Genomic DNA, 23063 nt, shown 5'->3' on the forward strand with positions numbered 1-23063 from the left:
CTAGCTGGTGCTGGTCTTATGTATATAAGATACTTCCACATGTATCCATTTATGTACATGCACAGGGAACAGATACTGTTGAGCACCTCAGGACTCTTGCAATTTTGGACATCAAAATAATTAACTAAAATACTAGATGAACAGCAGATGAATAAATCTATAGACAATATATAATTCAAAATTTCTTTATTCAAAAAATGCCTACATAACAAGAACATGTTAAAGATCTAAAACTATGTTTGTAGCATTTATTTATTTGGAGGAGAGAGAGAGAGATACATGATTAGAAAATAGGCGATCAGTATTTCTATACCTGGAGACAGTAATCTAATTAGCCAAATATGTTTTAAATTTTGTGATCATAACATTTTTTCCTAAAATGAATTTCTTAAAAGTCTTCCACATCCATTTGGTCCATGAAGATAAAGTAGAAGGACATTTTGTTATTATCAAAACTGCAGATAGGGTACATCAGCAATTTAAGAAAATATTCTGTAATTGGTTTTCTTCTTTCTCCTTCAACTTAAAATTTTAAGACAGTCCGGATGCTGAAAAAGAGAAATAAGATAAATATGAGTTTTGTTCTTAACATTAAAGAGTACTGTTAGCATTTCATGATCTCCTCTGATGATCCAGCCTGTTTCTAGAGATGCTTCACTTGTGTACTTAATTAACAGTAGCTATATACAATCATCCTGGGAATGAGATGGGCAGGTCTTGAGGTTCCATGGAAATTTCTCCACTGTATCCAAATACTTTCTTTTTTTAGTAATCACAGAAGGTTGCCTTTTACCAGATTACACGATTTATACACCTTCCTTGACAGATATTATTCATGGGTTTGGTGTTTCTTATCACTTGCTTCCTGAATGTATATTTTTTAATGTCAAGATTAAATCTAGCATTCTATGTGCAAATCTCATTCCTGAATTTAGGTGTGTCAAGTGACCAACTACCTAATCAATATTTTTTTTCTTTTCCTCTTACATAGAATTTCCCCTCTTGCAGAAGGCAGAGATTGCTTAAACAAACTATCTCTTACTAAATTGTTTTTCTTTTCAGGGCAATGCTTCCCTAAAAGGAGCTAAACCTATAACCTTAATTAGTTAATTTGTTAGTTAATTAGCATCTTCTAGCAAATGTGTATGGAGATTCTCAGTTGTCTAGGACTAGGTCATGGCTGTCTCAAAGATGTTTTTTTGAAAGGCAACTGGGCTATGCCTTTTATTTGAAGAAGATGTTTTGCTTCCAAGAAGCTTCATCATTTCTGACTGGTGGGGATGGAAGGGTTAGTTCTATTCATCAGAACTAATCATTTCATTCCTGTCCTCACCATTCAGTCAGTATTGATGAAGCTTCTTGGATGAGAAGTGAAGCATCTTTTTTTTCAAGGAAAAAAACATAGTCCAGTTAATAGAATAGAACAGAACAGAACAGAGCTGGAAGGGACTGTGGAGGTCTTCTAGTCCAGCCCCCAGCTCAAGGAGGAGAACCTATACCATCTCAGACAAGTGGCTGTCTAGCCTCTTTTTAAAAATCTGTTGGGAAGTTTCTCCTTAATTCCAGGTTGCTTCTCTCTTTGGTCAGTTTCCAACCATTGTTTCTTACCCTGCCCTCTGGTGCTTTGGATAATAATTTGATTCCCTCTTCCTTGTGGAATACTGGAATACTGCTATCATGTCACCCCTATTTCTTCTTTTCTTTAAACTAGCCAAACCCAAGTCCTGCAGTCGTTCTTCATATGTTTTAGTCTCCAGGCCTTTGATCATCTTAGTTGCTCTTCTCTGAACTTTTTCCAAGGTCTCAACATCCTTTTTGTAATATGGTGATCAAAATTGGTTGTAGTATTCCACGTGTGGTTTCACTAGGGGTTTATAGAGCGATACTAATACTTCACATGATCCTGATTCTCATGGTCAAGTGGTTGTCCACTAGGACTCCAACGTCCCTCTCACAGTTAATGTTTTTGAGTCAGGTATCACCTAATCTGTACTTAAACATTTGATTTTTTCCTGCCTAAATGTAGTGGCTTGCCCTGTCAGTGTTGGTGGGACTGGTCTTAGAGATTCTTTGGTTGGGCTGTTTGCTGTTGGCTTCATTGGCAGTTTCTTGACTGGGTATTATTTACTTGACTGTTGGTCTAATGTTAACCTTGGAGTTAATCTATGCTGATCTGGGTGCTGACAGCTGGTGGAGAGGTGCTTGGGTCTTTTTGTTCCCTTTTGGGCTGATTGATTGTCTCTTTTGCATAGTCTATAGATGTTGTTAGTGTCTTTGTGTCTATTGATGGCTGATTTGTCAGAGTGCCAAGCTTCTAGGAATTCCCTGACATTTTTGGAGTTGGCTTGATCTAGGATGGTCACATTTTCCCAAGTAAAACGATAGTTACGTCTGTCTATATGTTGTGAAATTAAAGAGTTTTCATCATGTCTTCTAACTGCTAGTGGCTGTTCATGGCTTTCTGCCTGTTTTTCCTACATAGTGGTAATTGCAATCATATTGTATGTTTTAAATGACTCCTGTTTTTTCTTCTGGGGTTGCTAGGTCTTTTGATTTGCTTAGGATGTTTTGACGGGCTTCAGTTAGCTTGTGTGCTATGCTGGTTTCAAGTGGTTGTAATAGTCTGTTGGTGGTTTCTAATTTGCTAATTTTCCCTCAAACCCTTTGCTAGTTCCTCAAACCTCTTGCTAGTTATCCTCAAACCAAGGTGAGAAATCCAAAGGATGGGGAAGTGGAGAAAGGAGACTTTTATTCCTTTCCCCCAGCTTCCTCGTGCGTCATGTTCTGGAATCATCCCCTACATTGGCTGTTTGGGGTTGTATCCATCTGATGCTGCATGTCCAGGGACAATTTCTTAATCAACCTTTTTCAAGATTTATTACAATCCTGGCATCTGATTGAAGCCTGGGAAACAGGGCCCCTTGTCAGTCAACAGAAATGCTGATTTATCACCAGCTTATCACGTATTTAGGAGCCAAGGTTGCAGCACCACAAGGAAACAACAATTGATGACTTAATAGTAGGTCATCAATTAACAACTAAAAGCCACACCCAGCCAGGCACCATACAAATACAATCCATAGATTCTAGAGAGAGAGAGAGAAGTTCCCTGCGGATGTTCTCCAGCACAAGCCTGAAAGCTTGGAAGAATAAACCTCTGGTCCCAGTGACCAACTCAAACTGCATCCTTCAGTTCTGGCTAGGGGTGACATGACATCAGTGTTTCCATATCTAAGGGACTTCTACAAAGAAGAGGGGGCCAACCTATTCTCCAAAGCACCTGAAAGCAGAATAAGAAGCAATGGATGGAAACTAATCAAGGAGAAGAGCAACCTAGAACTAAGGAGAAATTTTCTGATGGTTGGAACAACTAATCAGTGGAATGATTAGTTGCCTCCAGAAGTTATGGGTGCTGTAACACTGGAGGTTTTAAAGAAGGGATTGGACAAGTGTTGTCTGAAATGGTATAGGGTTTCCTGCCTGTGCAAAGGGCTGGACTAGAAGAATTCCAAGGTCCCTTCTGACTCTGTTATTCTCTCCTTGTATTTTAGTATCCATCCTACAGCAAGTATGAGTAATTATAGAAGATAGAGAGAAAGGCCTGGAGGGACAGGAGGAAGAGCTGTTGCCAAGGGATTAATAATAATAATAATAATAATAATAATAATAATAATAATAATAATAGTAGTAGTAGTAGTAGTAGTAGTAGTAGTAGTAGTAGTAGTAGTAGTAAAGTTGGAAGGAACCTTGGAGATCATCTAGTCCAACCCCCTGCACCAACCCTACACCATTTTGGACAAATGGCTGTCCAGTCTCTTCTTAAAAACTTCCAGTGTTGGAGCATTTACTGCTTCTGGAGGCAGGTTGTTCCACTGAGTAATTGTTCTAACTGTCAGGAAGTTTCTCCTTAGTTCTAGGTTGTTTCTCTCCTTGATTAGTTTCCACCCGTTGCTTCTTGTCCTGCCTTCAGGTGCTTTGGAAAATAGCTTAATTCCCTCTTCTTTATGGCAGCCCCTGAGATATTGGAATACTGCTATCATGTCCCCCCTTGGCCTTCTCTTCGTTAAACTAGACATACCCAATTCTAGCAACCGTTCCTTATATGTTTTAGCCTCCAGTCCCCTAATCATCTTTGTTGCTCTTCTCTGTACTCTTTCTAGAGTCTCAACATCTTTTTTACATCGTGGTGACAAAACTGGATGCAGTATTCCAAGTGTGGCCTTACCAAGGCATTGTAAAGTGATATTAATACTTCACATGATCTTGATTCTATCCCTCTGTTAATGCAGCCTAGCACTGTGTTGGCCTTTTTGGCAGCTGCAGCACACTGCTGGCTCATATTTAAGTGATTGTCTACTAGGACTCCGAGGTCCCTCTCACAGTCACTACTATTGAGCATGGTGCCACCTATGCTGTACTTGTGCATTTGGTTTTTCTTGCCTAAATGTAGAACCTTGCTTTTTACACCACTGAATTTCATTTTGTTAGTTAGTGCCCAGTGTTCAGGATAAAAGAAACTGGAATCCAGGCCAGGAATATAACATACATACATGTTTTAGGCAAGTGAATTCCCGATTCACATGAAAATAAAAGGAAGGAAGCACATTCAGACTTGCAAGATTCTATCAGTATAAGTTACAACAGAAGTAGTATTCTCCTTCATGACTTTGATTTTCTAATCTGGTCTAGCTTGAAGGGCCAGACAAAAGAGAAACAGAAGTGCATCATTACCTTTTTCCTGCCCGGAGCATATCCAGCCCTTCATTGATTTTCTCAAAAGGTAACGTATGAGTGATTAATGGATCCAAAATGAATTTCTTCTGCATGAAGTCTGAAACAAGCTTGGGGACAGAATCTTTGCTTTTCCACCCTGAAAAAAATGATTGATGAGAATATGAATTATTGGAAAAATCCCAGTAAAAATTGTGAAAAGATGGACGAGAGTTTAGTCTTTCTGCAGATTTAAACTAATGCAAAATGGAATCCACCCATCCTAAGTTGCTTCTTCCTAGGCTGTAGTTTTTGTTGTCATGGAAGAGGCTTCTATCTTGGAAGGGAAGATAGTAATGGAAGGGAGAAAATTACTGTAGAATAAAACTTTGCTTTACATTTCAGTAATGTGATTGGGCTTAGACGTCACATTACGTGAGAGACTGACAACCTTTTACAGCCAGGAGCTGCACTGTGGCTGGAGTGATGATGCAAAGCAGGTGGAATACTTCATACAATTAGTTGGGGCTGGGACTTTCCTTGGTTTATTGTAATTATATTAAGCGTCTCAATTTAATCAATAGCTGTTTTAAGTCCTTAATCTCTTATTGTATAATTGCTGCTTCTTTTTTGTCTTTCTAGTTTCTAAATAGTGGAAAACCTTTACTATTCATTATCTATGTGGACTTGGGGAGCTGAAACCATCATTTTTGGGATCTGCATGCAGTTTACCTCTGCAAATGCCAGTTTGTTTAAGCCATACCTTGCTTACTCAGCCCATATGCTAAAGCAGTGGTTCTCAACCTTTCTAATGCCGCGACCCCATAATACAGTTCCCCATGTTGTGGTGACCCCCAACCACTTATACATCACTGGGTGCCAGGGGCGTGGCCAAAGAAAAGGGGAAAAATGGCGGACAGCCTTGTTTGGCGACCCCCGGGAAATGGTCGTTCGACCCCAAATGGGGTCCCAACCCACAGGTTGAGAACCCCTGTGCTAAAGCTAAACCATTTAAAAAAACCTGAGTCAGTAATGAGCTGGATTATTTTAATAGCTATGATATCTGACAATTTTTTGTATATTTTTGTATTGAGTGACCTGATCCATTTTGTTTCTGCTTTGTGTTACTTTTTATGTGCCAATCTGCTCAGGATTGGCTTGGAATGCAGTAACACCAAAGTCAGAACAAACATCTATAGTTCCCTAAATTTGAGTTACCTATTATTATTTGGAAATATATCCCCAGAAATCATTAATATCCCCAAATACGAATATCCTCCGATAATAAATTGCATTGTAGGAGATAATTTTTTTACACTTGTTATTCACACTTTCTACTATACCTCCAAAGACACATCCTTTCCAGGTGCGGCCAGTGAAAAGCATCAGCGGGTCGTAAGTGATCTTACTTGCATTTGGGGGCACTCCCACCATGACGCTGGTCCCCAAATTCTCATGGCAGGAAGCAAGGGCAGACAGCTGACAGCAAACAAACAAACCAAAGATACACCCTTTATCTATTCATTCATATTTTTACATTTATATATTGTTCTTCAATATCCTCCACTTTTTATGCAGGTTACAACCAAATGAAGAATAGAGAAATTACTTGTAGGCAATTACACTCTCATCTACTTCCTTTTTGTTTGTGGTATTTTATATATGAAAGCCAGTTTGGTGCAGTGGTCAAGGCATCAGATTAGAAACCAGGACACTGTGAGTTCTAGTTCTGTCTTAGGCACAAAGCCAGCTGGGTGACCTTGGGCCAGTCACTCTCTCTTTCATCCCTAGGAAGCAGGCAATGGCAAACTACTTCTGAAACACTTGTCAAGAAAACTGCAGGAACTTGTTCAGATAATCTCCAAGAATCAGACGCAATTGAATGGAAGGAAAAAGAATTGTACATGCATTGCTTAAAACAATGATTCAAGTTATAAAACTGTATCACAGTCCAGTGATAGATATATTTAAGTATTTAAATCCCCAATCAGACACAAATTCTCAGACACCAGAATCTAAGCATAAGGACAACCCTTTAAAGGACATCCAAGAGAGGCCAATGGTTGGTGCTTCCCAGAACAACTTTCCGACAAGCAAAGTCAATGAGGTAGCCAGATTCATTAAACAGTGTTACTAACTTAACAACTGCAGTGATTCATTTAACAATGGTGGCAGGAAAGGTTGTAAAATGGAACAAAGTTCACTTAACCTCTGTCTCACTTGGCACATAAATTTTGGAACAATCAGGATAGACAAAGACAATTTTTTCTACACAACACATAATTCAACTCGTCATGCATTCCATCTGGTATCCAGGGCCATACTGGATGCCCAAATTAACAATTGATTGTTTCTATATATGCTTTACTATAATTGGAATGCAGTGATATACATTACTGAATTTTGACAGTGTGTTCCTTCAGAGAAGTCAAGGTAATTCATATGATTGTCCCCCAAAACATTCAATCCAATGTTAACTTTATAATAATCCTTGATAATAGGATTGGCTCAAGTTCATTTGTTCGATCTTGTAATCATCATGCAATGTTGGGGGAAAAATGCTCTACCACAATTTACAGAATGCATTACGCTTATGAGGCCTTAGATTGCTACACCCAATCTCTGTCATAAGACATTTTACACCTAATATGACTACACCATGGACTATGTTATTATCTGAGTCATTTGTTATGACAGTTTTCACATACCATAGTTTCAGTGCGTCCAATCACTTCGAAAGAATAGTCTACTCCTTCACCCCCAGTCAAGTCAAAGAGCACTTCATTGATCGGTTTCTGGAAATCCTGGGGATTGATACATTCTGTGGCTCCCATTTCTTTAGCCTTAGCAAATTTATCCTTGTTGATGTCAACTCCAATGATTCGGGAAGCTCCAGCTGCTTTACAGCCCATGACCACTGAGAGACCAACTCCACCCAAGCCAAAGACAGCACAGATAGAACCAGCCTCTACCTAGAAAATCATAACGTCAATACACATTGAACAGTTTTTTTTAATTATCTTAACAAGTAGGAAAAAACACACATACTAATGCAAAATACAAAAAAAAGGAAAATAAATACACTAGAAATATAATAGAAAACTACAGCTTGGTTGGTTTTCAAAAGTTAGGTAATCTATGCAGGATAAATTACCCTGATGTGAGGAAAAAAATCTTAAATACTTTACTGTATTTAACTAACAACTGAAAACAGAATTTGTCTGAGGTTTATTTTCAAATTATTTGGTTCACTCTCTTTGGTGAAAGTTGTCCAGATATAACATGATCTATAGAGCTATAGCATATCTTATATGGGCCTTCTATTATATATAATACAATATTTTTGAAATTTTTAGTCATGAGCTCGGGCATTCCACATCTATTCCATCTGCCAATTGTTTCCAAAGTGCTTTAAATCCAATTTTTAATTCCAATTTTCCTAGTTTCTCCTTACTATCCGCAGAACCTAAATGCATCTAGGATAGCGTTCAGCTTGTATGGCCTCTGTTCTCAGTACCTCATGATACATGATACAAAATACCCCAATATTATAGGGGTCGGTTAAACATAGCTTTTTAGGCTATGTCTTTCACTGCTGAGCTAACCTTCATTAATATGTCTTTTACTCTTTGCATATGTGTAATTTATTAATTTACATATTTATTTGTTACATTTTTATGTTGCCCATCCTCCCTCTAAAGTGATTCTGGGTGGCTTACAGGTTATAATAATGTTTTATATATAATTGTTTTAAATGCATTGGCAGTCATATAATGAAAAGCTGCCTAAAATATTTTAAGGATAGCTAAAATGGCAGTGTTCAGATGTGGCTGCCTGGGATGTATGTTTTGCTATTCTTTGCTACAGGTACAATTCTTGGGTTCCATTGATGAATGGCAACAGTTGGCATAAATAGAGGTTTCTTCTATATGACCTCCATTTTTTTGTTTTGCTTTTAACAGGTTTTCAACAGGTTTTTCCCATGGCAGTAAAAATACTCTGTCAACTGGCCCCAAACCCTTAGAAGCTTCTGTGTTTGATATTTGAGATACTGAACTTCTCTATGGATAAAATGGTTTTCCTTTGGAGAAAATTCCTCTCAATCCTAGCTTTATGATTTCTTGGTATAAGTGGTCCTTGACATACAACCATTAATTCAATGACATTTGAAGTGACTTAGAGCTGATTCTCATACTTATCCAACAGTCGTGTGATCAAGCCCTTGGTAACTGGCATGTATTGAAACATGGTTGTAGCATCCAAGGAACATGTGATTCCCCAACTGAAACCTTTCCAGCCAACTTCCAATAAGAAAAGTAAAGGGGGAAGCTGGATTCAGAATAACAGAGCTGGAAGGGATCTTGGAGATCTTCTAGTAATCCAACTTCCTGCTTAAGCAGGAAACCCTATACCATTTCAGACAATTTCAGACATTTCAGTCCAGTCTCTTCTTGAAGCACCCACAACTTCTGGAGGCAAGTCATTCCATTGATTAATTTTTCTCACTGTCAAGAAATTTCTCCTTAGTTCCGGGTTGTTCCTCTCCTTGATTAGTTTCCATTGATTGCTTCTTGTCTTGCCTTCAGATGCTTTGGAGAATAGCTTGACTCCCTCTTCTTTGCAGCAGCCCCTGAGATATTGGAACACTGCTATCAAGTCCTAGTCCTTCTTTTCATTAAAAGAGACATACCCAATTCCTGCAAACGTTCTTCATATATTTTAGACTCCAGTCCCCTAGTCATCTTTGTTGCTGTTCTCTGCACTCTTTCCAGAGTCTAAACATCTTTTTTACATCATGGCAACCAAAACTAGATGCAGTATTTCAAGGCACTTTAAAGTGGTATTAATACTTCATGTGACAAGCGTGTGATTTACTTAACAACTGCAGTAATTCACATAACAAACATTGCAGAAAAAGTCGTAAAATTGGGCATGACTCACTTAGCAATCATCTTGCACAGCAATGGAAATTCTGGTCCCAACTGTGGTTGTAAGTCGAGGACTACTTGTACTCCTTTCTCTCTGCAGGCAAGCTGCATCAGTGTCCTTTAGGACAGCCAGTCAGCCAGCCACAGTATTTTTTTATTTTTTGCTCATTGTGAAAACAAACACAGCAAAAGAAAGGTAGGATTGGGGGAATGAGTGGGTTACTGTTAGGAAGCTATTTTTTGTGTTCTTATGTTTGTTAGCAAGAGGACGTGTTTGTCAGCAATCTGTGGCTACAATGGAACCATTCATTGACAAACTGGATCCTGGAAAGAGTGTGGATGTAAAAAAATGTCCCTTCTCATTTTTCATCTCAAGCTTTTCATGTTTGGAACAGAGCATTTCAGAGGGCAGCACATGTACTCTGGAGGGCCAAAATCCTAGCTAATCTTGTTAAACGCTATTGACATTGAACTATATGGAAGTGTTATAGGAAATACCAATGACTCTTGGCAATTAAATATAATTTTCATCCTGGGAATTTAACATGGAACAAAGAGTGCTGGGTGATGAACAGGACAAATGCACCCTGAATCCAATGCACAAAATGTGTGGCAGGCAGATAACGCACATATAACTGGAGCTGGATTTAAATAAAGTATATGTTCTTGAAATCAGTGCTCTAGGTCTTACCTTAGCTGTCTCCATGGCTGCCCCATAACCGGTCGAAAACCCACAGCCAATCAGACATACTTTTTCCAGAGGGGCTGAAGGATCAATTTTGACCACTGAGTTCTCATGCACCACAGTATATTCAGTGAAGGTGCTGGTGCTAATGAAGTGGTGGAGGCTCTTTCCTTTGCATGTGAATCGGCTGGTGCCATCAGGCATTAAGCCACTGCCTGAACTAATGCTGTAAACACACACACACACACACACACACACACACACACAGAGAGAGAGAGAGAGAGAGAGAGAGAGAGAGAGAGAGAGAGAGAGAGAGAGAGAGACAGAAAAGGTTACAGTTAACAAAGCGGGATTTTGCTCAGACTGAAAGTCAAAGTCTACAAGCTGTTAAATGTTCTTTGCAGTTAGCCTTTGGGGTTTTCTAAGTGCATGTTGGCGAGGGACGGAGGGAGGGAGGGAGAGCATGAATGGATCTACTGAACATTAGGCTAAAACCAGGTTGAATAGTTTGTGGTCTAGTGTAATGTGAGAAAGGAACCAAACGACAACCTTAGTATGTGGTGTTATTTAGGCCCTTGGACTGAGCCACATTATTCGCACATCATAGAAAAACAGCAGCTATATATTTTGATAATACTGTGGCTAAGGTAAAACTCAGTCAGCCTAGCAGCACGGAGAAAATTAAACCCTTTCTCCTTTGCTGAGGAAAATCTGCCTGTTTATTGAAAAAAATATTTTGGGTATAGCATAATGAGGGGAAAAAAATTCCAGTCCAAATGCAAACTTGAAGGAGAGAGTTTTCTAGTTGCCTCTGCCCAGCCTTTACAATTATGTATATTTTCACATGCACACCTGTTCAAACTGAGTCCTAGTTGAACCAAAGGTGCTTTCTAAAAAAGCAACTGGACTATGTTTTTTTTTCTTTTCCCTTGAGGAAGAAAAATTTCGCTTCTCATCCAAGAAGCTACTTCAGTTCGGCTAGATGGTTGGGATGTAGGGGGGGATACTCTCTGAGTACTCTCTCAGAGAGAGTGCTAACAACCAGATGACTGCAAAAAATATAATCCTTCCATCCCCCCCCCCCATCAGCCAGAACTGGTGAAGTTTCTTGGATGAGATGCGAAATGTCTTCTTCTTCCTCAAGGGAAAAAAAAAAGGGGGGGGAACATAGTCCAATTGCCTTTTGAAAAAGCACTTTTGAGACAACCATGACCCAGATAACTGGGAATCTCCACAGACAAACAGTCTTAGTTGAAATTCAAGGTTGTTTGTTTGCTTCTTTTCCATTATTTCTACACTACCACAATTGCTTATGTGGTTCACAAAGAGTAAAAGGGATTGATTTCCCAAAATTTGTTGGAACAGCCAAGTTTTATCAGTTTTCCAGAAGATGGCTAAAGTAGAGTCCATCTGAATATCAGAGTTAGGGCAGCAAATGAGAAACTTCTATCTCACTTTTACCTGCTAGAGTGTAGGGATAACCAGGGTATCTGCCGGTGAAAAGTCTCAACAGGCCAGAATCAGCCTGGAGGAAATGTTTCTGAAGATACTGTAAGTACATATTTTGGCATTTATAGGTTAAATCCAGCATCTTGAATTGTACTTGGATTTCTATTGGAAGCCACTGCAGTGCCCACAATATAGGTGCCACTCTGCTTAACTGGCTCAAACTAGTCAAAGTACAGACTCTGTACCCGCTGCAGTTTTTAGGTTTGTCTTCAAATATGGCCTCAAATATGGCCTTGTTGTAATCCACTCTGGAGGTAATGAAGGTCTGAATAACTGGGATTCAATCCAGCTTGCTTCGTCCCATCTAGATCCTTATAGCCTCTGGAAATTAGAGGCTTCACAGACTCTCCTGTTTGTTTTAAGCATAAGCTGGATATACACTGCATGTTGATGATGCTTTATATTGAACTAAAGGATGAGCGGGTTCATATTTTAGATATTATACAGCATGGGCAAGAATGCCAATTTAGGTAATACACCATATAAAAGAGGGAACAGGCCTGCCTACTCATCCCACTTCTTTACTGTCTTCCATTCAGAAAGGAATGAAAGCACTGCAGTACCATATTTCCAACTCCTAGTCCCTAGTAGAAGCACTCCAGAAGTCATGATCAAAGGCATTAGCTAACAGGAAAGGAGGGGTCTCTTCTGGGATCAGCCCATGGTGGCCTTTGTGACCAGGATTTCCTGAGCCACTAGTGATCCTGTTTCAAGGGCATAAAGTCCCCCAGCATTAATAGTCTCCAACCCCTTCCCCAAGATGAACTCAAGAAAGTCAGATACTATATGTTGCTAGGGAGCTAGTTGGTGACTCTGCCAGCAGAATCCCTACTATATTTCTAAAGTCCAATCTCTGATATAAATACCTGCATGTAGTTATCTCTAAGTAGAATTTCTGAAGTTGCCAAGGTTACCATGGAATATGATTGGAGCTCCACCCTTACAATTAAGATTAATACATCACTGAAACCCTGGAGGGCAGATATCAGAGAAGAGGATACGCCCATTTTAGTTCAGTCAAGTTTCATGTATACAATATGCAGAGTTGCTATTCATTGTTGAAGGTGGCTGGACCTACAGAACAGTAGTAGGAAGAATGCTGCTTTTTAGTGGGAAAGCCGAATTCAGAGCTCAAAAAGTTTAGCCAGCTGGTGTTTTTCAGCCTCTCCTCAGGAGATTAATTTTCCAGGACTCTAAGTGAAATGAGAGGAATGTTATGCAGGAGATCAGAATGAGGAAAGTTAGCAAACAAATTCTTACTTTTGGAGACTTGCAACAAATTCTTACTTGTGGAGACTTTTTAATCTTTTGCCTGTTGTATATGCTGTTCTTGAAAAACTTAATTTAGACATACAGTATCTTAATTTTGTATATTCAGAGTATGTGTTGGATAAAAGACAAAAGAAAGAAAATTTGGGTAACATTCTAGAAGAATTATTCATAAGCCACAGTTGATTTGCTATTGAAAGTCACAAGTCCTCCCTTAAATCTCTCATATAGTACAAAAAGCAATTAAGTTCTCATATACATACATCTTGTTCAAAGTTCATTTAGAAGTATATGAAAAATGTATCCGTGTAACAAGGATTAAATCCAGACTTAAGCTAGACCCGCCAAGTTATTGAGGCCTGATGTAAATTAATAATTAAAAACTAAAGCACCACTGATTATGATGAATCTTTCCAAGAAATTTTCTTGGGAGCCAACCCAGAGACAATATATTGATTCCATTTAAAGTTATTCTGAACTGGACTTTTTCAATCATAATAAAAAAGAATATATTAAAATACTAGTTTTGATAGAGAAAGAAAAAGAAAAGAAATTGAAGCTCACTCATTTGAAGTACACAAGTTGCCTTTGGAACTCTGACAAGGTCTGCATTTTCCACATTGTGGAACAAAAAGTGGAATTACCGTATCTCCTAGAAATCAAAACAAATAGTTACAGCCAGCATGATTCAAACCCATTGCAAGCAAGCACAGAGCTATATAAATGAAACAAAATACTCTTGAATTGTGGTATTTTCTGTTGATTTGGGATCCATGTACAAAATACTTTGAAAGGAAGAAGTTTGGAAATAGTTTTGATTGTCTATATTCTGTGGATACGCTTTTATGCATTTTTAAGTACAGTAATACATGTACTCTAGTTAGAGATACATACTAAGGATCAGGAGATAAATCAAATGCTCATTTACTTTTAAATAAATGGTAGGATAAGTGTAACAAAAACTTTAGGATCCCATGTCTTATATTCCGATCCACTGGTTTTTAAATTCAAATGAAGTTTCTGTTATTCCTGGAACTAAAAGAGGCATGATCCTGATTTAAAGTACAAAATGTCTTATATTTAAGGGCTTCCATTTGTTGATATCAAGGAAAAGCCTCTTTTGAATCAAGCTTGATTGCTAATGACTTCATAAAACATTCAGGTAATTTTTCTTGACAATAGCACATAATATAAGGTGACCAACCGTCCTCCTTTAGGGAGGACAGTCTTCCTTTTGTAAGTTCTGTCCTCCCTCAAAAAGTGTCCTCCTTCATGTCTTCCTTTTCGATATTTGAAGACTAATCGGCAGGGCTTTTTTTTCCCCCCTCATAGAATGCTCAGAAGGGCGTTCTGACACCTTTTTTTGATGGGTTTTTTTTTTCCACTTTTGCATGAGCTGTGCTACTCCCACTATTGGCTTTCAAAAGCCAATAGGAATTGCTGCTGAGCGCGCCAAAACACCCGGCTGGCAAACTTTGCACATGCAAGTTGTCTGTATTATTGTTGCAATGAATAAAATGTTTCTTTTATTTACAATATTTTTTTCTTCAATTTATTTGTGTCCTCCTTTTCATTGTAAAAAAGTTGGTCACCTTACATAATAGTTTGTCCCTGCCTTGTTCCGGAATATTTTCCCCATGTTTAGCCTGCAGCTGTAGCATTCCTTACGACATTATAAACCAGATTACTTTCTAAATTTATTATAAAAACAATCTTTTAATGTTATGTTAATCCTTGCATTACTTCAGGCTCAGTAAGTACAGGTAGTCCCTGACATACAACATTAATTTAGTGACCGTTTGAAATTATGACACTGAAAAAAATGATTTATGGCCTTTTTTATACTTAATGACCATTGCAGCATCCCATGGTCACATAATCAAAATTTGGACGCTTGGCAACCGGTTCATGTTTATGAGGGTTGCAGTGTCCTGGGCTCATGTGATCACCTTCTGCGACCTTCTGACAACCAAAATCAATGAGGAAGCCAGATTCACTTAACAACCATGTTACTAGCTTTACAACTACAATGACAAGACAGATTGTAAAATGGAACAAAATTCACTTAACAACTGTCTCATTTAGCAACATGAACTTTGGGCTCAATTGTGGCTGTAAATTGAGGACCATCTGTAGAGCATGCTGCGAATCCTGTCAGTCAAGGAATCCTGTCGGTCCAGGAGAAGAGCCTTCTCTTCCATGGCTCCGCCCCTTGGAACATCTTTCCCCCCAGAGTGAAATCTGCCCCCGCTCCTGGCCTTCTATAAAGGCCTGAAGACCTGACTCTGCCAATTGGCCTGGGGCCTCAGTGGGGGAGTATTACACTTGTGGTGGTCAATGGACCAATAACAAATCCCACCTCCCCCTGCACATCCTGTTCCTTCCCCTCCCATCTTTTAATCATAATTTTTATTTTGTGGGTGTGTGTTTAAAACTATATATATCATTTTACTGCTTTTAATGTTGTAAGCCGCCCAGAATCACCTCATGGCAAGATGAGGTGATTTAATCTAAAACTAGATTACGAGGCGATAGCTATCTATCATCATATAAAAATCGAACAAAAGGAATGCACAATAAATGCAAATGCAGCTTATCTGAAATAAAGATTAAAAGGAAAGTTAATCATAAGTCCACATTAGGGCAAAGCATTTATGAAGCTCTTTTGTCTCATAAAACAGATTTATATAATGATTCTTGATGCTATGTTAATTTTTCAGAACATAGAATAGCAGAACAGGGTGTTCTACTAAGAAGACAATGAGAACATGCCAAGTGTATTCTAGGCCAGATTTTAGAGTCCTAATGTAACTCATCCCTTCTTGGGCTCCAATTTTTCTCATACCCGGTTTCACACAAGTCACTCCCTCTCCAACACTCTCCACAACCCCAGCTGCTTCGTGGCCCAGCACCATTGGCAAAGGCATCGCAAAAGCACCACTGATCACATGATCATCCGAGCGACAGATCCCCGTGGCCAAGATCTACAAAACAAAACAACACAAAAACAGGAAATCAGGTTTCCAGATAATGGGAAAATACCCTTAGTTGTATTTTTAGCTGGCATCTCATACCACATACTGAAACTTTTTACAAGCTGGGACATTATGACTCATCATGATGCTAACTATTTTCTAGCAGTTTTTCAGCACAGCTTGTTAGAGTTGTTTAATCCAAATATTTTATTTTTACTTGTAAGACACAGTGTGCTTAATAGAATAAGGGAATAGGGAAATGAAGATATGAAAAGAGATTATAATTCTTGAAATGAAAACCTGATAATGACCAATACAACTTTGCTGGGCACCGTTTCTATATTTGAAAATATTTATTTAAAAAAAAACAGAAGCCCATTAAATAAAACCAGCACAAGGTAGGTTTATATTCTTTCAAAAATACACATTCTGAAATGTAGGCCTCCTCAAAATCCCCAAATTTTCGTATTGGAGCTGTGTTGAAACAATAAGGTAATAGGAAAACTTATGGATAACAAAGTTTTAGTTTACATTTTAGTCTCCCAAAATCATGTCAATTCAGTTCATACTGCAATCGCATAAAGTGACTTTCTAAATGACTCTTCCATAATTCAGCAAAAACACTATTGTCCTAATACAATCTTGGTGGATTGGAAGACAACATCTTGCATTTTTTAAAAGTTGCCATATTAAAATATCCCAAATATAGAAAAATGTCAAAAATGGAATGACTGTAAATACTAAAAAATAAAACAGAACTTAAGAACTTGTTTATTTTAGTTAAATCATGGTTGATCTAAACTGAGTTAGAAAACCTCAGTTAGAAAATGATGTATGGTACTTCATCATACACTGCTCATTGGTGGCATCCTTATTTTTCCTATTGGTAATAATATCATTTGGATACATGTTAAATATAGGAGAAGAAGGAGCAGGAGGAACAGGAGGAGGAGGTGGCAGCAACTGTGAAGCCAAAAATGGGATTAGTATCCATGGTGCTATTCTTTTGGTTTACCTTAATGCGGACTTCATGTGCTTTTGGAGGTGCTACTTCAATCTCCTCAATGCTCAGGGGTTTTTTCAGCTCCCAAGCAATAGCTGCTTTGCACTTTATTACCTGTAAAAAATATACCCAGAGGCATTAAAGGGATGGCATTGTAACATTTGACCAAGCTTCTGGGTTTCCTTCATTGCATTAATCACTGATATCAGAATTACAACTCCTGTCCCTTATCATTTCTAGCCAAAATGGCCCTTGAGATAAATTAACATGCAAGATTTGCCTGTTGTCATCCAATTTGGTAGACTAGAAGCTTTCCTCTAAATCTAACTTGCATTTATCCATTCTTGATTGTATACAGTCTTGTTTTGCTTGGTATTTATGGTTTCATATAGTTAAATTAAAATTATTACAGATTTCATTTGCATCTGAGCATTTAAACATGCTGCTTCGAAAGCTGTGTGTGTGTGTGTGTGTGTGTGTGTGTGTGTGTGTATCTTTAAGTCAGTCTTGATTCCTGGTGAATATATGGTCAAGTCCCTGCAGTTTTCTTGGCAAGGTTTTTCAGAAATGGTTTGCCATTGCCTTCTTCCTAGGGCTGAGTGTCTGGCCCACAGTCACTAGCTGGTTTTGTGGATGTGACAAAAACTCATGGCTTACTGATTTTTAGCCTGATGTCTTCATTACTACACATAAATAGCTCTCAAAAGGCCTATGATAGTATTTTAATATGTAACTTCTCAGTTTATGTATCTAGCAAGTCTCAGCATACAATCATTTCTTCCTATCCCCTGATGGAAAAATACTGCAAAAAATATTTTGCAGCTGTATGTAACTGGTAGCTCCACAATAATTAAAACATAAATTACATTAAAGTTAGCATTCCTAGGTGGATTCCTTTCACCAGGAGCCCATTAGGATAGGTTTACCACCAATAAAATCATTGCAATGTTAGCTGGATCATTGCCTATTCTTTTTCAACTTTCACCCTGTTTAATTTAGTTTTATTAGATCAAAATCAAAATGTTAAGTGTTATATCCTTCTGCAAATAAACTTTTTATTGCAGTACTGCATTTCATTTAAATTTCACAATTCAATGAGCTTTTTCTATCTCTTGCAATATGCAAAACAAGTCTTTTTCTTCTAATGATCACATTTTACATTCAGTTAGCTCTTTTTCAGAATTCCATTTCAATCTATTATTTTGGTTTTAATACAAAAGTTATAATTAGGTATATGTGGATACTTTATGTGTTTATTTTCAGTTTATAAACCACATATATAACTGCAGTTGAAGAGATTACAAAAGCTAAGAAAATACAATACAATAAATAAAATGGTGTCTTTCACCATAATGAAAAACTTGTACTGTGAAGGAAACAACACAAACGTCTCCACTTACTTTGCCTGCAGTACTCATGTTGCTTTTTTTTCAGTTTTGCAGTTGTGGTTGTTCTCTGCCTTCTGGCTGTAAAAGATCAAGAATGCGCACAATCTCTGAGCTGATTAGTGAGTGTTGGAGAGCTTGCTTTTCACTTATATTGTAAACTTCAACTGCATAGAGGGTGTAGCTTTTCAATCAAGCTCACTAATTCCCAAGGTCCACCCCTGAGCTAAAAAAGGAAATACTCTTCAACCTTCCCTCTCTTGCTCACTATTCCAACTCAGAAGCTGAGTTGCCTGAAAATATTTGACAGCCTTGTGAATACCCAATTTACAAATATTGAAATTGCTACTACCAAAGTCACCTCTACCAAAGTCACCTTTTAATGAAGAGAAGGACCAGGGGGGACATGATAGCAGTGTTCCAATATCTCAGGGGTTGCCACAAAGAAGAGGGGGTCAAGCTATTCTCCAAAGCACCTGAAGGCAGGACAAGAAGCAACGGATGGAAACTAACCAAAGAGAGAAGCAAACTAGAACTAAGGAAAAATTTCCTGACAGTTAGAACAATTAATCAGTGGAACAACCTGCCTCCAGGTTGTGAATGCTCCAACACTGGAAGTTTTTAAGAAGAAATTGGACAGCCATTTGTCTGAAATGGCATAGGGTTTCCTGCCTGAGCAGGGGGGTGGACTAGATGACCTCCAAGGTCCCTTCCATCCTCCTTCTCCTCCTCCTCCTCATCATCATCACCTCTTGATTTTGTTAGATTCATATCTGCCTTTCCTTCAGGTTCTCTGGCTAGCTCTTACAATTTATCACCCCCCTCCCCTCCACAGCTGAATAAAGAGAACAAGAGTGAGATTCTTTTTCAAAGTCACCCAGGAGCAACTGTAGCTGATGATGGACTTTTTATCTGTCAGCCTTCCCTGGTAGACCAGACAGGAGACAGGACCAGATGGGCTTAGACTTCCTATTATTATAAGGCTACTTGAACAGAATCTTGCAAGTCTGAAAGTGCAAATCTCTTGATGTCCTCTTTAGCTGAGAAGGTTCGGTCCCTTCTGAGTCTCTTTCTTCACTTGTTATGCAGCTGCAGACGGTGATCTCTCCTGTCTGATTGTTCCCTAGGCAGCCTCTCTTTGCACCATGTTTCAAGGTCTTTCACACATACTGTTACAATCTGGGTCTTCTTAGTTCAATCCTTTAATTACTAATAGTGACACCGCACAGATTAATCATCATTTTCATCATCATGATCAGCAAGTTTGGTGGAGATGGTCAGATCTTTTTATATTTCATCTTTTACATTTCTGTGTGGGTTGTAGAATGAGAGTTTCTCTTTTATGGATAGCATAGATACCCTGTAAGTTACAGGAATTTATTCCTCCTCTCCCAGATTGTGATAGTTACATGATAGATAGATAGATGATAGCTACAGTAGTTATCTGGATAAATAGACAGACAGACATACAGATATATAAAAGAGAGAGAGACAGAGACAGAGACAGACTGGATGATGTATGTATGCATGTATGTATAAATGAATGAATGAATAAACAAACAAACAAATAAATCTGAAACCTTAAACTGTTTATGCCAAAAAAGAAGAAGCATGAAATAATGTCATTTTTGCTGACCTGGACCCTTTCAGGGGGCTGAGACTAATAAATCCCAGAAATCTCAATTAGCATATCTGAACAACTTTATAAAACATAATTATCATTTGCCTCCATCGTGGGAAGGACAACAAATGTAAGATGTCTCATTTTAAAAACATGTTATTTTGATTTACCTGATTTAGAATATGCTCCATCTATAAACCTCAAGGACACTCCAGTTGATTACTTCTTACATATTTCTTTCCACACTAATAAATGAAGAATGTGTCAGAAGGAAAGGAGGATGTAGGTGAAGAAGCTGGAGGATGAGAGGAATGTTTAACCTGTGGTTAGAGATAAACTTTAGATAGATAAACTAGAGAAAAACTTTAGAAGCCATTAAAACTGCTTTCCACAAGGGTATCTGTAGTTCAGTAAACAAAAGAGACCAGAGGAGGAAAGAAGGTGAAAAGTTATAATATGGTCCTGAAAGGGCATCAACATCCCAAATTAAATCCAGGTGTATTAGAGATATTTATTTGAATTTTGTAGAGGCATCTTTTCATGCAGTTGTAATAGGTTAACAGTTAATATCTATATAAACAGCCATGAAAAATATACTGTATTCTGCCTTTCCTAAGAATAAGGTGGTTCTTATAGACATTTCCCATAAAAGAGAGATGCCTATGATTTGTTAACCTGCACATACAGAGCATTTTGACAATTTGTATGATTTAAAAAGAAGCACTTTACATTTTCATCATAATGGGCAAGTTTATAATCAAAAGGCCTGAGAAGATAGCAGCTTTTTGACCTTCTGACCAGGTGATCAGATGATGCTTTCAGACAAGCGATTATACATCAAGAACAAAATTGGACATTTAAAAGGTGCCTGATGACCTGTCTCTTCCAAGTTTTTCTTCTTTCATTGGCAAACTTACATGGATCTAGGAGGGAGAAGGTGAGAGCTTCGAAAATAATTTTATCTTGGACATCATGCCATGTATTGTTTGACAAGCATTTGAAATTAGAACTTCAACTTAATATAGAGAGGGTCAGCAACAGCTCTTCCTGAAAAGGATGACTATCTCAAGTCTGAGCTTTGCCATCTTCTTTATGGTTCATAACATGTATTGCTTCTAGCCTCCAAGACCTGAAATCTCACTATGAAGCAAGCAGGCAGGCAGAGGAATTTTAGAAGCACATTTCCCCCCCTAATCTTAGTTTTTGTGTGAATGTCAGGAGCAAAGGTCCATGTAAGTATTAAATACCTATACTTAGATATACTGTAAATGTTATTGAGTTGAAGATCTTGCCTAGAAGACTATGCTGGGGCCCCATCCTACCTGATACACAGTCAAGATAAAGAATGTTTCCACAGGTCTATTTTGTGTCACCTATTTGATTGCATTTTCCCTATGTGGTTGAACTGAATATTAAATCTTTGCACAAAAGAAACCTTTATTGAAGACAAATTCCAGTGGTGCAGAACATTTTATGCCATAGTTAAGTACCACCTCTCTTCCATAGTCACCCTCCCTCACACTATGTGATCTCTTGAGTCATTGATCACATGGGGGTGAGAACAGGTATTACATGGTTTTGTGAGAAGCTCTGGAGCAGGGGTCTTCAAACTTGGCCCTTTTATGACTTGTGGACTTCAACTCCCAGATTTCCTCGGCCAGGTCAAGTTTGAAGACCCCTGCTCTGGAGGATGATGGGATAGAATGCTCTTGGAGTGAACCTGACTAAACACGTAGAAGACCCTCTATTGAGATGGGGAGGAAAGGTCAAGTCAACCCTGAAATAAACTGAAATATGCCCCTTATCCTCTTGTAGAATATTTGCATGAAGTTATAAAATGTCAGGGGGAGTACACCTAAATAAGCTAATATTAACATGACATTGAGAATAACTGATAGAATATCCACTTGTTAAGCAAATGTCTCTTTACTAAAAAAATGTCAAAGTAAAGCAAATAAATGATTAAACCTGAAATATCTCCCTCAGTAATGGGACTTAGGCAACCATGCACCCAATATCAGTATCTAGATATTGCACTAGACTTTTGTAAAGATCATTCACATTTTGCTTATTTGGACTGGCATTGACTGCTGGTCTATTTCATGACTTAAAATGCATTGAGTTCTCTTTTTTTATATGATTCTTATTGAAAGGAAAAAAGGAAGAAAGAAAAGAAAAAGCAAAAAAATGCAAGAAAAAATTGTATCATAGAAGATAAAGAAAGGAGAAAGAAAAAATATGGAAAGAAGTAGCTTCTGATATTCTTCACATAATTATAAATACAACTATATTTTAATCTCTTTCTATAAAATTGCATCATAACACCCTACTTTCTATAAAGCCATAAATCACAAACCCTTTTCTTTTTAACAGAACTCCATAAGAGGATTTTAATCACTAATAAATGTAAATAGTGATTACTTTAATCAAAGAATTTATTTTAATTTATCCATCTCAGCAAGATCTGACAGCTTCACTGACCATTCTCTAATAGTGAGTAACGTTGAATCTTTCCATCTGTGTACATATAAACATGTATTGAATTATCCATTATATACTATAACAGCTTGTTTAATATGGTTTTTAGGTTAGAGTTATGCATCTGTTGTGAAATCCTAGAAAAAGACAGCTTCTTTGAAGATGAGCTATATTCAAGCCCCCATATGTTGCAAAATACTTTTGGGGAATCAAATCCAAAGCAGAATCCTACTCCTTATATATTGGGATTTCAGTTCTTGGAATCGGCAACCTCTCTGCCTGGAATAATCTGGCATTTGCCTTGATTCTCCTACCTACATCTGGAGACCATTTTATTTAATTCATTTTGAATGTGAACACTAGAACCAATACAGAAACATTTTGAACTAATAGCCAAACACAAAGCACTCATTTAAAAAAGAACATGTCGTTAAAGAAGAGTCTGTACAAAAATGAATGCATTCAGAAAAAAATGCAGGACCATATTCTCCTACCAGTTT

General features: G+C 37.9%; 1 protein-coding gene across 1 annotated transcript; it reads right to left on the reverse strand.

Annotated features, from left to right (window-relative positions):
• Window positions 1–169: 169 nt before the first annotated feature.
• On the reverse strand, window positions 170–20349 carry LOC120316099 (alcohol dehydrogenase 1). Its single transcript, XM_039361309.1, has 10 exons — window positions 20256–20349; window positions 18480–18545; window positions 17092–17193; window positions 15947–16085; window positions 13666–13753; window positions 10330–10549; window positions 7419–7682; window positions 6054–6189; window positions 4732–4870; window positions 170–548 (listed from the first exon to the last, which is right to left on the reverse strand). The coding sequence occupies exons 2-10, from the start codon at window positions 18495–18497 to the stop codon at window positions 524–526; spliced, it is 1131 nt and encodes a 376-aa protein (XP_039217243.1). The 5' UTR covers window positions 18498–18545; window positions 20256–20349; the 3' UTR covers window positions 170–523.
• Between the last annotated feature and the right edge of the window lie 2714 nt (window positions 20350–23063).

The sequence above is a fragment of the Crotalus tigris genome, unplaced genomic scaffold (genome assembly GCF_016545835.1).
Source record: "Crotalus tigris isolate CLP2741 ecotype Arizona unplaced genomic scaffold, ASM1654583v1 scf7180000019245.846064, whole genome shotgun sequence".
Taxonomy (NCBI): Eukaryota; Metazoa; Chordata; class Lepidosauria; order Squamata; family Viperidae; genus Crotalus; species Crotalus tigris.

Bases quoted from the DNA above. Each gene is read 5' to 3' on its own strand.
- LOC120316099 (XM_039361309.1), bottom strand. The intron at 7,683-10,329 runs GTAAGACCTAGA...ATGATTTTCTAG, and splicing joins CAGCCATGGAGACAGCTAAG to GTAGAGGCTGGTTCTATCTG. The intron at 6,190-7,418 runs GTATGTGAAAAC...GTTTGCTGTCAG, and splicing joins TTGGACGCACTGAAACTATG to CTGTCTGCCCTTGCTTCCTG.